We start from the raw sequence: 14,447 nt of genomic DNA, 5'->3' as shown, positions 1-14,447 counted from the left end.
GATAGAACCTCAACACCATCCACATAAGCTCAACCCATAGCACAAAATCAGCCAACATTTGATCTCAATGATCCACTTCCAGAACCAGTTGCAGCACCACAACCACAATCACAACTAGAGATCTTTAATCTGAACAGACCATCAATAGATGCATCTCCAGAAGAACAAGATGAATTTTTCACTGAAATAAAACAAGTAAATGCATATGATGAGTTAGTTGCCGAATGGTTAGATGATGACTCAGATTTCCAAGTCACAGAATATGACTGGTCAGATAGTGAAATAGGTGATGACCAATAACAACAACAACAACCACAAGAAGTGTTAAATTCAACGAGGAGGAGCTATGTATTGGACAATCATAGGGGCGCCAATCGAGCTAGGCAGCTCGACTCGGTCAAAGCTCGATCGAGTTGGATCGTGCTTGCTTGAATCAGCTCGAAACTTGATAATTTTACAGAAAAATTAATAATTTTCTACGTTAAATCGCTGAAAACAAAAATTAACCTTGACACTTAATATAATAAATTAATGCACTTTAACAATATATAAGTTCCATATAAAGAAAAGAAAATATAATCAATAATTTATTTAAAAAAATTGAAATTCAAGAGGGCCAAAACATTAAACGACCAACTCCTGATCGACTTGGCTCGACTCGAAACCTAACGAGCACGAGTCGAGCAACCCCCGGCTCGCGATCGACTCGCTCGATAAGCAACCTAGACAATCATGGGAAAGCTAATGTTTCAAACAAGCTACAACAGGTGGTACAAAGAAATGATTATGGGGAGTACAAATTACCTCATGGAACTCTGAAAAAAATTTCAACTGATTTGAAGACTTCTAAGGTGGACAATTGGTAGAATATGGAAGAATGAGCTGAGTCACAAAAGAACAAGCAGAGTTGGAAGAAAAAGAATTCAGTTGAATTCTTAACAACTAATGTCAATTCCACTAAGGAAGAGGACAAGTAAAAGTTCAACAACAACAACATTAGGAATGCACAATTCTACCTTGCATAGGTTGGTGACAAGGGGTGCCATTAAGAAACACAGTAATGCCATAAATCTCATTTGACCCCAACACATAAGGTTGCTAGGGTGTTGTGGTGTTCGGATTCCATCATACCAAACATTATCCAAACAATACCAAAATTCAACAACATGTACAAAGTAGTTCATGTGGATGAGAAATGGTTTTGTATGAGCAAAATATCTTAGAGGTACTACCTAGTCATAGGTGAAGCAGAGCCATATAGAATATGCAAAAGCAAAAGATTCATAATCAAGATCATGTTCATAGGTGCACTTGCAAGGCCTATTATTATAGTTAATGGGGTGGTCATTTTTGATGGGAAGATAGGCATCTTTCCATTCATAGAAGAGGTGGCAGCAAAGAGGTGAATTCATAACAGAGATGTAGGGGTTAGTGAAACCAAACCTCTATTAAGCATCACAAAAGATGTCATAAGAGAGAAGCTAATAAACCACATACTGCTAGCCATAAGACATAAGTGGCTACAGGATGGATGCAAGCAAATTTGGATTGTCCAAGACAATGCAAGGCCAACATAGCAAGTGATGATGCTCAATTCAACTTAGAGGCAAGTAAAGATGGGTTTGACATAAGATCAATCAGTCAGTCAGCACAATCTCTTAACATGAATGTGTTGGATCTTGTTTTTTTTAAATGCAATTCAAACATCTAAAGATCAAATTGCACCTAGAAGTGTCAAGCACTTGGTGAAGGTATTCAAGAGAGCCTATGAGAAGTATGATCCTAAGCTATACAATCACATATGTTTGAGTCTACAACAATGCATGAAGGAGACTTTAATAGTCAAGGGTAGCAATAATTATCATATACCACATATGGGGAAGAAAACACTAGAAATAAGAGGTGAGTTACCAATTTCCATTATACTTAGTCCGGCCACGACTTGTATAAGAGAGCAAACAATGGGCAAAGGAAGATCATTTTGAAGATGAACATGAAGAACCAATCTATGCAACAAGTGGGGAATCAGATTCAGATGATGGTATTGACATAATATGAAACACAATTAACAAACAATGGGCAGTTTAAGACCATTTTTTTGAGCATTAGAATGCAAGATCAAGCAAACTTTTTGTAAGTAAAAGACACCACATATAGGTTGGTTAAACATTTTGTATATGCACATGGAAACATTTTGTATTTAAGCTTTGTATTTATAATATGAAAACATTTTGGGACATTGCATGAAAATACTTAGCAAGAATCTCACAACATTGAATCTAACATATAAATGAGAACAATTAAATTAAGTAAAAAATAGATCATCATTGAATCAAACAAATGAGTGACAAAAAAGAAAATCAAATTAAACATGCACAAGATATATAATTGCAAGATATATTCAATCAAATTTCATCTTTTTGTCACTCATATTTAAGATGAAATGATGATCAATTTCAACAAATTAAATTAATCAAACAAGTTAGGCATGATTAACATTCCTCTTAAGGAGTCCCCACTCATCCATATAACTCAACACATGCATTCAAACAGAGGGATAATTAAAAAGAAAAGCACAAATATCTGGTGGCAATATGAGGTATATGGTGTCAAAAGGTATAATGGCCAACATGTAAATCAACATACATCATTCATCATTGAGGAGTACAATATTCCGCTCACGTAAACATATTTTAATTCATTAATACTCTTTTGGACAACCTATATAACACCACAACTAACATGCACATGAATCATAAGTTATTCATACTACAATCCTATTCAATCTACCTCTGATTAAATGTAAAATGGAGTACATTTTTTGGATGTTTTATCCCATATCATCTTCGAGGATCACACCAACACACACACAATAGGGGCAAATAGAGGCAAAGATGCATAAAACCAAGTACACAACGCAGGCAAATAGAGGCAACATGCATAAAACCAAGTATACATGATAAACATGATACTACATGAAGGAAATTGAACTAACATCAACCCAAACCACCTAAAAATACCAACTCAAATTAACCAAATCAACCAAATTGAAGTAATATTAAACCTAAACCAAATAAAATCAACCAAATTGAGGATCACACCAACATACACACAGACAGAGGCAAAAAGAGGCAAGGATGCATAAAATCAAGTACACAACATAGGAAAAAAGAGGCAACATGATATACATGATGCTACATGAAAAAAGTTGAACTAACATCAACCTAAACCACCTAAAAATACCAAATTGAATTAAAATCAACCAAAATTAACTAACACCAACCAAATAAACTTAAATCAACTCTAAATCAACTTAAACCAACTCAAATAAATTGAAATGAGTTTTCAAGCAATAACAATTAAAATCACATGCATATCAACATTTTCAAGAACAACATGAAATCAGGTAACATGAACCAAGATTCGAACCCTAAATCAACAAAATCAAGCCTCAATCAACTTAAATCAAGCCTCAGTTAACTTAAATCAACAAAATCAAGACAAATATGCATAAATCTAGTATAATCAACTTAAATCATCCAAAAAGAACGTAAATCAAGCTAAATCTCATAAAATCAACTTAAATCAACCAAAATATTAAACTGAAATCATAACCCTAAACATGCAACCTAAAACGCAAACAAAATCATGCTTCCAAACCGAATTCCACATGTGCTTCATTAAAAAAAATCTTTTAAAGAAATTAAAACAGAGAATAAAGTTAAGGAGTGGATCAATCTTCCCCAAAATCATTTAGGGGATGTTCAAAAATCATTTCTTGATGGTTTTTATACCACCGAAGGTAAGTCGCCATGAATCGAAGCCTTCTGGTGGGGGATCTTCATTTTTTTCCAATTTTTTCTTGCGATTTTAGACCACAAAATTAGAGTCAAGATCTGGTGATTTCTTTGAAGGAGCACCGCAAGACCAACAAAAATTCCCAAAATCGAGCACCTTTTTTTGAAACCCTAGCCTTTTTTGCCTCAGCATCAAACTCATCAAGCAAAAAAAAGAGACGTTTCTTCGAGTTCGGAGTTAAATCGTCCATGAAAAATCGAAAAATACAAGGGACTCAAAATTTAAACTCACTCAATAAACAGAAAGTTTGGTTTTAGAATAATCGCAGGAAGGCGTAGATTATTGATCTACGTGAGAAATTTAAACAAACAAACCATAGATATGAGGGTTTGAGGAAGAAGAAGAGAGAGGATGAGAATCAGAAGGCGAGAGAGGGAAATAAGGTGAAAAGGCAATTAGGGTTTTGGAGGGAGTAGTATAGGAGCGGTTGGAGAGGGTTAAATGGGGGAGGTTGGATAGTAAATGAGGTTAGGTGGGGATGTTGGATTTTAGTTAGGCTTAATTAAATGTGTAGATGATTTAGGAGGTGAGTTCTTTTTATTATTTATAGTATTTTTCACAAATATAGCAATCAAATTGAGACACACCTAAATGACAAAATGTAACAATATTATAGATGGTTTAGGAGGTGAATCCTTTTAATTATTTATAGTATTTTTCACAAATATAGTAATTAAATTGAGACACATCTAAATGACAAAATGTAACAATATTTATGGTACCCCCTCCTCTTAAATGAAGAGCTAGTACCTAAAACTTGTCTAAAGTCTAAACTCAATTACATGTGGTTTCACCTATTTTCCAATATTCACCGAAAAGAAAAAACAAAAGAAAACCTCCATTCCCTGATTCAAACTTCTCTCCCAAGTCCCAAGTACCATCTCTCCCACTCTCACTACTCTCTGTACATCACAAGTGACAACCATCAGTATTCAGTCCTCCTAGCCGTTAGCAGCGAAAGAATGTTCACCCCTCAAAGGAAAGCACCATGGACCCCACTTAGTTCAGCGCCGACCAGAAGAACCCTCAACAGTTCCTCCGAAAAAGGAAAAACACCATGGACCCCACTTAGTCCAGCGCCGACGCCTCCACCCACGACTTCGCTTGCTGCGTCGGAAACTGATGGATTTGATAGAGGGAATTCCGACGATTGGCGCAAGTTTAAGGAGGCGGGTTTATTAGATGAGTCTGCTTTAGAGAAGAAAGATCACCAAGCTTTGCTTAACAGGATTTCTCGCCTTGAAAAAGAGGTTTTTTTTTTCTTTTTTTTTATATTGGGTTATTTTCTTTATTGTTTTATGTTGATTTTTTATGGGGGTTTCAGTTTTTGGAGTAAATCATCCAACAGCTGAGACTTTCTTGATGAAATGGGTTTTCTTGGAACGAGAATTAGGAAAGTGGGTCTTTTTTTTTTATGGTTGGTATTGTTATGGCTGTTATTTTGAGTATGTGTTAATGGAATATATAGTGGGTTTGAGTGAATTAACGGCCCGTTTGGTGATCGGTCATAAAGGGTGGTAATGGTAATAGTGTAGTGTTAATTACATAGGTAATGCAGTGGGTTAAGGCTGGAATTTATTGGGTTTAATTAGGTTCAGTTGGAGAGAAGATAATGTAATGAATTGTTATGTAGAAGCGGAAGTGTCATGTTACATTGAAGTTGCACGATTTTGACTTGATTTGCCTTCTATTTGTTTTTAAGATATGCTTTTGTTTCAATGAGAATTGCGCTCTTCAGAAATAAAACGGCAGTCTTATATTCAAATTAACTCGCCACTCAGCCAAAAGAAGAACCTTGTACTTTATGAGAATTAGATCAACAGGTGATGAGTTTAGGTGCTTAGATCGAGTCATTCATCAGTGCCTTATTCCGAGAATTTTGAATAAATAAAGTGAGGAGCTGAAACACATTAAGCAAACTTATATTGGTGTCGGAACAAAGAAAGGATGTAAAATGTCAGTGAGTTAATTAATTGTCTTGGTCATGCGTCTTAGCTATATATGCTTGACAAGGTAAATTCCCTTGAGCATAATTGTTGATGAGATTATGGCCTATGGGTCATTTCCAACTTGACCATCAGAATAGATATGCGGAGTTTGATATTCACAAAAAGTTACCCTGAGCTAGTAGTGGCTTGTGTTTTCGGAGACAATTGAATGCTCGTGAATTTTCCAAGATTGATTCTGTAATGTGGACTGTATCGTGTTTGATATATCATTGCCGCTTCTGGATTTCCTGGCCATAGGATTATTGAATTTATCAATTATGAGAAATTGCTAGGTAATCATTCTGCTTGATATCTTATCTCTATAGGAATACTATAAATTGGTTGTTTATCCTTTAATCTCCTTGGTTGCTAGGATACTAAGTCTTGTTCTCTTGTCATATCGGACCTCTGTTGCCAGTTCGTGTTACAATTGCTATTTTTCTTTATAACGTTATCATTTGATAATCCTAAGAAAGTATATTATCAGATGAATTTAGTAACAAAATTTTCACATGAAAAATCAACACTTAAACCATCAATATCAACTATCAATTAAGACCTATTATCTTGAGACTTAGGTAGTCTTGTTTTTGGCTTTATTGATATGTGGCCTCTGTCCAACAATGACTACTATAGATCCAATCTTAAGTTGGATATGGGAAGGTCTCTGTTAGAAATAAACTTCTTTTTTTTTTTTTTTTTTTAAGGTAATATGAATTTCTGACGTTAATTAGTTTTTCTTATCGCTGTATTTAGGGTGCTTTTTCTTTGCCAGAACTTATATGAACGGAACTTATTAGACCTAATTGTTTAACACTGTATATTGGACCTGAAACTTATTTATTAAGGTTAAGAGAACACACCTTTATGAAATCTTGACCGGTCTGGCATTTACACTTTTACGAATTACTATTCAATGTTTAGACTGCTTGTTGTTAGTAATGGATTTCTGTTCTTGGCGTAGATGTCCCTTTTGATTGGTTTACTTTTTGTGAATAGCTTTTTGACTATCAGTACAACATGGGGCTGTTGCTCATGGAGAAAAAAGATTTAGTTTGCAAAACAGAAGAACTAGGGCAAGAAGTTTCTGAAGCTGAGGAGATTCTTAAGCGTGAGCGGGCTGCTCATTTGATTGCTGTTTCGGAAGCTGAGAAGCGAGAGGAAAATTTGAAGAAGGCTTTAAATATGGAAAGACTATCAGCGGTTGATGTATGTTCTACTTTATATGTATATATTTTTTTGTAAGTTACTTTCTATTAGATGTTTCAGTTTTTCTTCTGGTGTTTTTGAGTTGCACCAAAGATGTGCTGCACTTGGTCCTTGTTGGGTAGCCTTCTTGAATGTTAAGGTTTCCTTTTAATAGAAGTATAGAACAAGTGACGTAGGTGGTTTAGTTTTTCTCAAGAGATGTTTTTTTATATGTCATCATGTATGAACAAGTTGCTTGCTTTTCATGGGAAGTTTTTTCTTAAAAAGCTTTGAAAGTTGCTAGGCTTATTTTTGGCAATGGTTTTTTTTTATAAGTTTCTAATATGCACCGCCATCACTTCAATGATTTTAGCAAAGATGCAATATAAAGTTATTAAATTTCAAATTAGTTTCTCTGATATCTTTTTTAACTAAAGCTGAGCTGTTAACAATTTTTTTTGCTAAGCTGTGTTGAACACTTCATTACTTCTGGCTGGCTTATATAGTCATATGTATTATTTTAGAAACTTTTCTATGTAATCCCTCAACGGTTGTGTAGTATACACGCCTTAATGAGTATGTGAGATATGTTTTATGATCGTACTTATGGGATTCTGCAGTGGGTTGAGCTTCCATAGTAGTTGCTAGTTGCTATTGTGGTTCTTGTATTTATTAGATTATTGTTATGTTCGTAGTTTGAAGGCTACTGGCTTTGATTGACAACCAATGTCACCAACTGAACTTTAGGTTGTCGATTTTCGTGGGGTCTTGTGCATTGTGAGCTTATATCTAGTTTTGTCCGCATTTTACTTCTTTATAGTTCTTGTACACGCTTCATCTCACTTTGGTGGCCTGTCATTGTCTAATTTCAGCTTGAGAGAGCTTTGCGTGATATACATGAAGAGCATACAAGAACTAAAGCTACATCTGAGACTTCTGTGGCTAATTTAAATGCTCGTATGGAAGAACTCCAAAAACTAAATTTGGATGTAGAGAGAAGATCTTGTTCAGTTGATGCTAGACTTGCTGAGTCAGATAGAAAGAATTCTGAGCTAGACAGAAAGCTGCAAGACTTAGAAGTTCGTGAAAACGTTCTTCAGACGGAGCAATTATTGTTAGCTCAAGAGTATGTAATCTAATTCATGAACATAGGACTAATCGCATATGGTTGAGTTTACCTTGGCTCTGTTTGGTTGGACAGAATACATTTTCAGCGGGGAATTAGTTTCCATGAAAAACAATCTCAATGTGAAACACAATATCTTCTTTGGTTCCTTACAAGATAAGTTAGAGAGAAATGGAGGAGAGAGGGTAGATGGAAAAAGGGGAGGAGGAATGTAAAGGATAAGGAGGAAAATGTGGCATGGTTTTTTCTAGAAAGGAAAAATGTTTTCCATTCTTGAGAGGCCTATTATCCTTCCTTTGGAAAAATAGTTTTTCTACCATTTACCAACCAAACGAAGGAAGTGGCAAAATAGTTTCTTCCAACCAAACGATGTCTTTGTGATTCAATATGGTTTTTAGTTTTCCTGCCCTTGTTGACTGTTTTAACTTTTCAGCCGAGAATCCCATGAATTAGATTTTCGGAAGCAGAAGAAAGATATGCTTGAGTGGGAGAAGAAATTGCAAGAAGGAGAACAAAGGCTCTGCGAGAATCGGAGAATCCTTAATGAGAGGGAAGAAAAACTGCATGAAACTGATATCTCCTGCAAAGTAAAGGAGTCTAATATTGAGGAGTTGCAAAAAAAGATTGATTTGGCTAATGCAACTCTAAAGAAAGTAGAAGATGAGGTAAAGAATCAATCAGCAGAATTGGATATGAAGGAGAAGGTAAATATTCCTCTGACTGTTTTACTTGTCTATACCTAACAATAACATCCTCCATCTGTTCATTTTCTTCTTCTGCATTGTTGCAGGAAGCTGAGGCCATGAGAAGCAAATTGGAAGCAAGACAAAAACAACTGCAAGAAGAGGAAGAAAGGCTTGATGTGAGAGAAAAAGTAAGTTGTAATTCCTTATGACAGATTCTGAGTAATCATCTTGGTAGCATTATGTTCTCCATTTGCAATCGAGTTTATTTTTATAAATTGGAATATGTTGGAAATCTTGGAATAGATATAATTGTTATCATGTCCCTGCAATAATAGTGATTTAAATTTGACCTCCTCTTATCGCTTCTCTAGGGGCTTCTTTCTGAAGTGCTGTAGTGTGATGAGGGTGCATTTTATTCCTTTCAGGGAGATTGCTATTATTGCATAGTTAATTTACCATCTAATGGCATATGTATTTATCTTCCAGCCAGAAACTTATATAAATTGTTGGTAGAAGTGTTGTGCTTCCGATGTCTGGGCTTATTTCATGTAGACACATTGCAAACCTGGTCCATATATAAGATATTCGTTCAAATTGCTCCCAGGCTCATGAATTGCTGTAACATCGGTATGGGATTGCTATGCTGAGGGAGACTAGTGCTTCGCATGTGTGTAGAGTCTATACTTTATTTCATTATAATTCTTTGGGCTGTTGATAGATGGGTATATGACATTCTTTTGGCACTTGTGGGTATATAACATTCTTATGGCATGCTTCAAAACTTTCAACAACCAGGCATCTTTATCTGCTAGATACTTGAAAGTTTTATCGTTGTCCTTTTGTGTCACAGGTAGAGTTAGAGAAGCTTCTTGATGAGCATAAGGTTATGCTAAATACTAAGATGCATGAATTTGAGTCAGACATGAGACAAGAAAGAACAGCTTTTGAGGACGAACTGAAAAGCAGAAAAGAATCAGTGGATAAAAAGGAAACTGAAATCAATCATCTTGAGATGAAGCTGGGTAAACGAGAACTGGCACTGGAAAAGAAGTCAGAGAGGGTGAAAGATAAAGAATCGGACTTTGAACGAAAGAATGAAATATTGAAGGAGCAAGAAAAACGTCTAAAAGCTGAAGACAAAAGACTAGAGGCAGAGAAGAAACAAGTTAGTATTGAGAAAGAGAGTCTGGAGATATTACGGAAGGAAATTGAAACGCTAAGAAATGATGCAAAGAAACAGGAACTGCATATTGAGGAAGAAATAAAAAAGCTGGAGGATGCTGAGAAAGAGAGGTTAGAGTATCTTCGCCTGCAGTCAAGCTTAAAGCAGGAGATAAACAATGTAAAGCGCCAGAGTGAATTAATAGAGAAGGAAGCTTCAGAATTGAAGCTTGAAAGGGAGAGGTTCGAGAAAGATTGGGAGGCATTGGATGAGAAACGAATTGTTGTAGATAAAGAGCTTAAGACTCTAGCTGAAGAAAAAGAAAAATTTGAAAAGTTGCGAAGCTCAGAAGAAGAGAGATTGAGAAGTGAGAGAGCTGAAAATGAGGAGCGTCTCCTTCTGGAGTCCGAGAGCATCAGATTACAAAAAGAATCATTTGAAGCTATGATGGAACATGAAAAGTTAATTTTAGCTGAAGAGGTTGAAAAAAAGCATGCTCACATGCGTCATGATTTTGAGCAGCAGAAACAGGATCTTTATAATGATATGAATAAGAGACAGGAAGAGTGGGGGAAGTTAGTGGAAGAAAAGGAGAGAACTTTGGAAGAAATGAGGTTGAGAGAAATGAGAAATGTGAAGAATTTGAAAGAAGATGCAGAGAGAAAGATGGAAGAAATGGAAATGGAAAGGCATCACATGGAGAAGGAAAGGGAGAAAATGGAATTGGATAAAAAGCAGCTTGAAGAAACTGGTATTGAGATATCTAAAGATATTAAGGCTCTTGATAATCTCAGTAAAAAGCTAAAGAAACAGAGAGAACAGTTGGTCAGTGAGAGGGAACATTTTGGTGCTCTAGTTGAGAGAATCAAGTCCTCCAAAATTTGTGGAGATTCTGCTCAAGCATTTCTTCATAGTGATTTCCAGCTACCAACCATGGAGGGATCTTCACATTTTCATAGGCTTTCTCGTGATGATGAGATTGATGCTAAGGATGAACGTACTTTAAGAGATTTAGATAAAGCAAAGTCTCCTCTCACTGGGGGAGTTGATAGGAATCCTCCTCAATTAGGTGGACAGATGAGCGTGCTCCGGAAGTGTGCTTCAATCATCTTTAACTTGTCTCCCGAAAAAGGAATTCAACATACTGATAATCATGTTTTGGAAGAATCCCCACATTCTTCTACATATATGCAAGCAAACGAACACTTGAGGGAACAAACATCTGCTATTGATGAGCTGGCACCAGCGTTTGCAATAGTAAATGACGCCATAAACATTTCACAATCAGATGTTCGAGAAGATGTTGTTGATAATTCTTTGACAGCTGATGAGATTGATGTTGACAGTGAAATCCAAGGCATTAAAGAGCCTGAGAAATCTGATCTAAGGAATATTCAGCGCAAACGCGGTAGGAAGCGTGGTTCTGGTGTCCGAAGGACACATTCTGTTAAAGCAGTGGTTGAAGATGCAAAGGCTTTTTTAAGGGATAGCTCAGTAGGTACTATAGAAGAGCACCCAGATGATTCCATGGGTGCAAATGTGAATAAGCCGGAAAAGAACCTCCTTGTTGACATGACACCAGCTACCAGTGCCCGGAAGCGCAGTCGTTCTCAGGCGTCAAAAGTGACTGAAAGTGAGCAGGATGCTGATCAGAGCGAGGGACATGCTGATAGTGTGACAACTGGTAATCGGCGCAAAAGACGACAAACAGTTGCACCGGCTTTACCCACTCCTGGTCAAAGGCGATACAATCTTAGGCGTCATGCAGTGTAAGCCTGTATCTTTTCCTTGGTTTCTTTTTTTTGCAACATATTGGCAAGTTGAATCTTGTCAGAATCTGTGATAACAACCCGTGCAAGAACCCTTGAGTGTAATTTTTAAGAAGGTTCCTTAATAGAATGATGACATGAAGATTCAAGTGAAAGTGTCTCTATTTTAGGGAAAGGTAGCTTCTTTTTCGAGTTTGGCTTAATTCAAGAGAGCAAACAGTGGCTTAGGGGTGGGATTATTGTCTTTTCTGTTTGGTTTGTTAAAGAATTATGTCATAAATGAGCTAATGGCCAAGAGTTGTTCATACTACATGGGAAGTAATTATATCTTATATCGAACATAATATCTTTAGGAAAGGTGAGTGAAATTGCGACTTCTTGAATGTCAACAAGGGAGTAGCTTAAGGGAATACTAGATTTTGCGCTATTTACTCTCTACAAAAATGACACAGCTATTACATCTGCATCTCTTAATTCTGTTTGTTTGCATTATCCTATATCATCTTTATACAAACTAGACTAAGGCTCTGTTCTTTGAACTGAACTCAACTGAACTTAATTTGTTTGAACTGAAATGAACCGAACTTTATTAAAATGGTGAGAGGAAACTAACTGAATTTTCCTGAACTAAAACTGAATTTTCCTGAACTAAACTGAATTCAACTGAATTGATTTTGTTTGAACTGAACTGAATTTTCATTAATTTAATCCAAAAGTACAGAGCCTAATTTACAGAACATGTCTCTACCGTACACACTTCTGCAGACTTACTCTTGAGTCTCATGATGGCCCCATTCAGGATATGAAATTCTGGTCACATCTGTCTGCAGCTCCATGTTCCGATAATCTTTAAGCAGACCTCACCTAATATGTTTCGGGAATTTATCCCCGGAAGTATAATGGTCCAAGGAGTCAAGTTCTTATCTTTTAACAAAGTGGCACTTTGAATCCACTCCTATATATGGCCATTGGACATGATGAGATCTACCCAAGCTAAATAGACCTGAATTTTTTTTGTTAACATATATTGTAATTGGAGGTGTCAAATTTGGATACTCGGTTCGGGTTATGGTTGGGTCATCTTGCGGATCATGAGTGATTGACAAATATGATAACAAAGATGCTCTTAAGTTATTGGTCAATCCAAATCAGAAAGTTTGGGTTATGGATGATCATTTCTGATCTGAAAGCAAAATGACCCAAAGTTTAAATAACCTAGCAGACTTAACTCGATTAGACCAGCCTGTTTGCGACCGTTATTTATGCCCTGATACTAATCACTTTGCTGCAGCCAATCTCTGTCACATAACTAATTATGCAACCCCTGGCCAGTGAGCAGGATTTAACTCCAAGGCTCTTTAGGATTGGTAATCCTGAGGGTCTAATAAGCTTTCTTATAGAAGGTTCCCTTGTGCTTTCTTGTTTCCTAGATATGAAGGACTTAATTTGCCTGAGAATAATTCTCCTCATCTTTCTTGAAACCCACTAGGGCTGACAAGAAATCCCTTTTGATCCTTAGGGCTTCTTTTTGGAGCAAATGGCTCCAAAATTGCTTGCATAGGGCTGGTTGATTTCTGTTATTTAAATTTTGTCAGTGGTTGAAGGTTGCCATGGTCATGTAATGGTGGTGTGGCAAATTTTTTGTAGGGAAGATAGCTTTCTCTTTGTAGATTGCATTTTTATTCTGACATTATCATAACTATCTAGCAGTGCAACCCCAAGTGCTGAGACTGAGACGGGGGATGAGGTTACCCGCAAAGGCACTAATCAAGCAGTGCAAAATCCTAATGAAACACCTGTTGAATCATTGGACATTGCTGTTGAGAACGACAGAAGATTGCATGTGGAGCAAGATTCAACCACTAGAAGTGTTGAATTTTCATCTGATAGGGTGAGGATTTAGCTAATGTTTACAGTGCATATATGTCTGAGGATTTCGGGCAGTCTCTTATAATTTTTGTTCAAATTTTGAATGCAGTGTAATAATACAACAACCAATGTAGCTGGCGATCATGTTGATGATGCAAAATCAGTAGAGAACAATGCAGTATTTGTCAGAGAAGTAAAGACAGCTGAAGATACATTGTTGGGTGAGATCAATGGAACTTCAGTTAATGTTGAAGAAGATAACAGAAGCATGGTCAACGAAAATGACGATGATGATGATGATGATGATGATGATGATGATGATGATGATGTGGATGATGATGTGGGTGATGATAATGATGATGATGATGATGACTATGATCATCCAGGTCAAGCATCAATGAGAAAGAAGCTCTGGAAATTTTTTACATCATGATTTTCTTCAGCAGCTTAGTTGGATATGTACTATAATTGTCAGTAGGTACTGTTTGGAACACTTTTTGTACCCAACAAAAATGTGATAAATGTGGAGAGATAGCAATCTCTCCCATCTGTTCTTGATGCAATGAAATAGGACCATTCTTTCGTGAGAACTGATCACCCTTATCATTTCTCAGGTTAAATTTGGTGTTCCTAATTTTGTAGACATCCGGCCTACCCGGCGGTTGGCGAATCTTTGGATAAAGTGGGCACTCCTTTTTTTTTATATGATCACGGAAAAGGTCTCCTAATTTTAAACAAAAAATTGTAGAACACGGTCAGGAGAAGGCTATCAGCTGGAGTGATAGAGTACGGTGGTGGGTT

General features: G+C 36.5%; 1 protein-coding gene across 2 annotated transcripts; it reads left to right on the top strand.

Moving 5' to 3' along the window:
- Positions 1-4,615: 4,615 nt before the first annotated feature.
- Positions 4,616-14,236, top strand: LOC104896352 (nuclear matrix constituent protein 1). 2 transcript variants are annotated; one of them, XM_010683098.4, is made up of 8 exons: positions 4,616-5,108; positions 6,846-7,055; positions 7,907-8,160; positions 8,594-8,864; positions 8,951-9,034; positions 9,697-11,777; positions 13,485-13,668; positions 13,756-14,236. In XM_010683098.4, exons 1-8 carry the CDS (start codon positions 4,641-4,643, stop codon positions 14,077-14,079), a joined length of 3,876 nt encoding a protein of 1,291 aa, XP_010681400.3. In that variant the 5' UTR covers positions 4,616-4,640; the 3' UTR covers positions 14,080-14,236. The 2 variants fall into 2 exon arrangements, with proteins under 2 accessions (XP_010681400.3, XP_010681401.3); XM_010683099.4 differs by having other exon boundaries at positions 4,617-5,108; positions 13,488-13,668.
- The last annotated feature ends 211 nt before the right edge of the window (positions 14,237-14,447 follow it).

Source organism: Beta vulgaris, chromosome 6, assembly GCF_026745355.1.
Source record: "Beta vulgaris subsp. vulgaris cultivar EL10 chromosome 6, EL10.2, whole genome shotgun sequence".
NCBI classification, from domain to species: domain Eukaryota; kingdom Viridiplantae; phylum Streptophyta; class Magnoliopsida; order Caryophyllales; family Amaranthaceae; genus Beta; species Beta vulgaris.
Note: the sequence above shows the minus strand (reverse complement) of the source record. Positions and strands in the feature narration are given on the sequence as shown.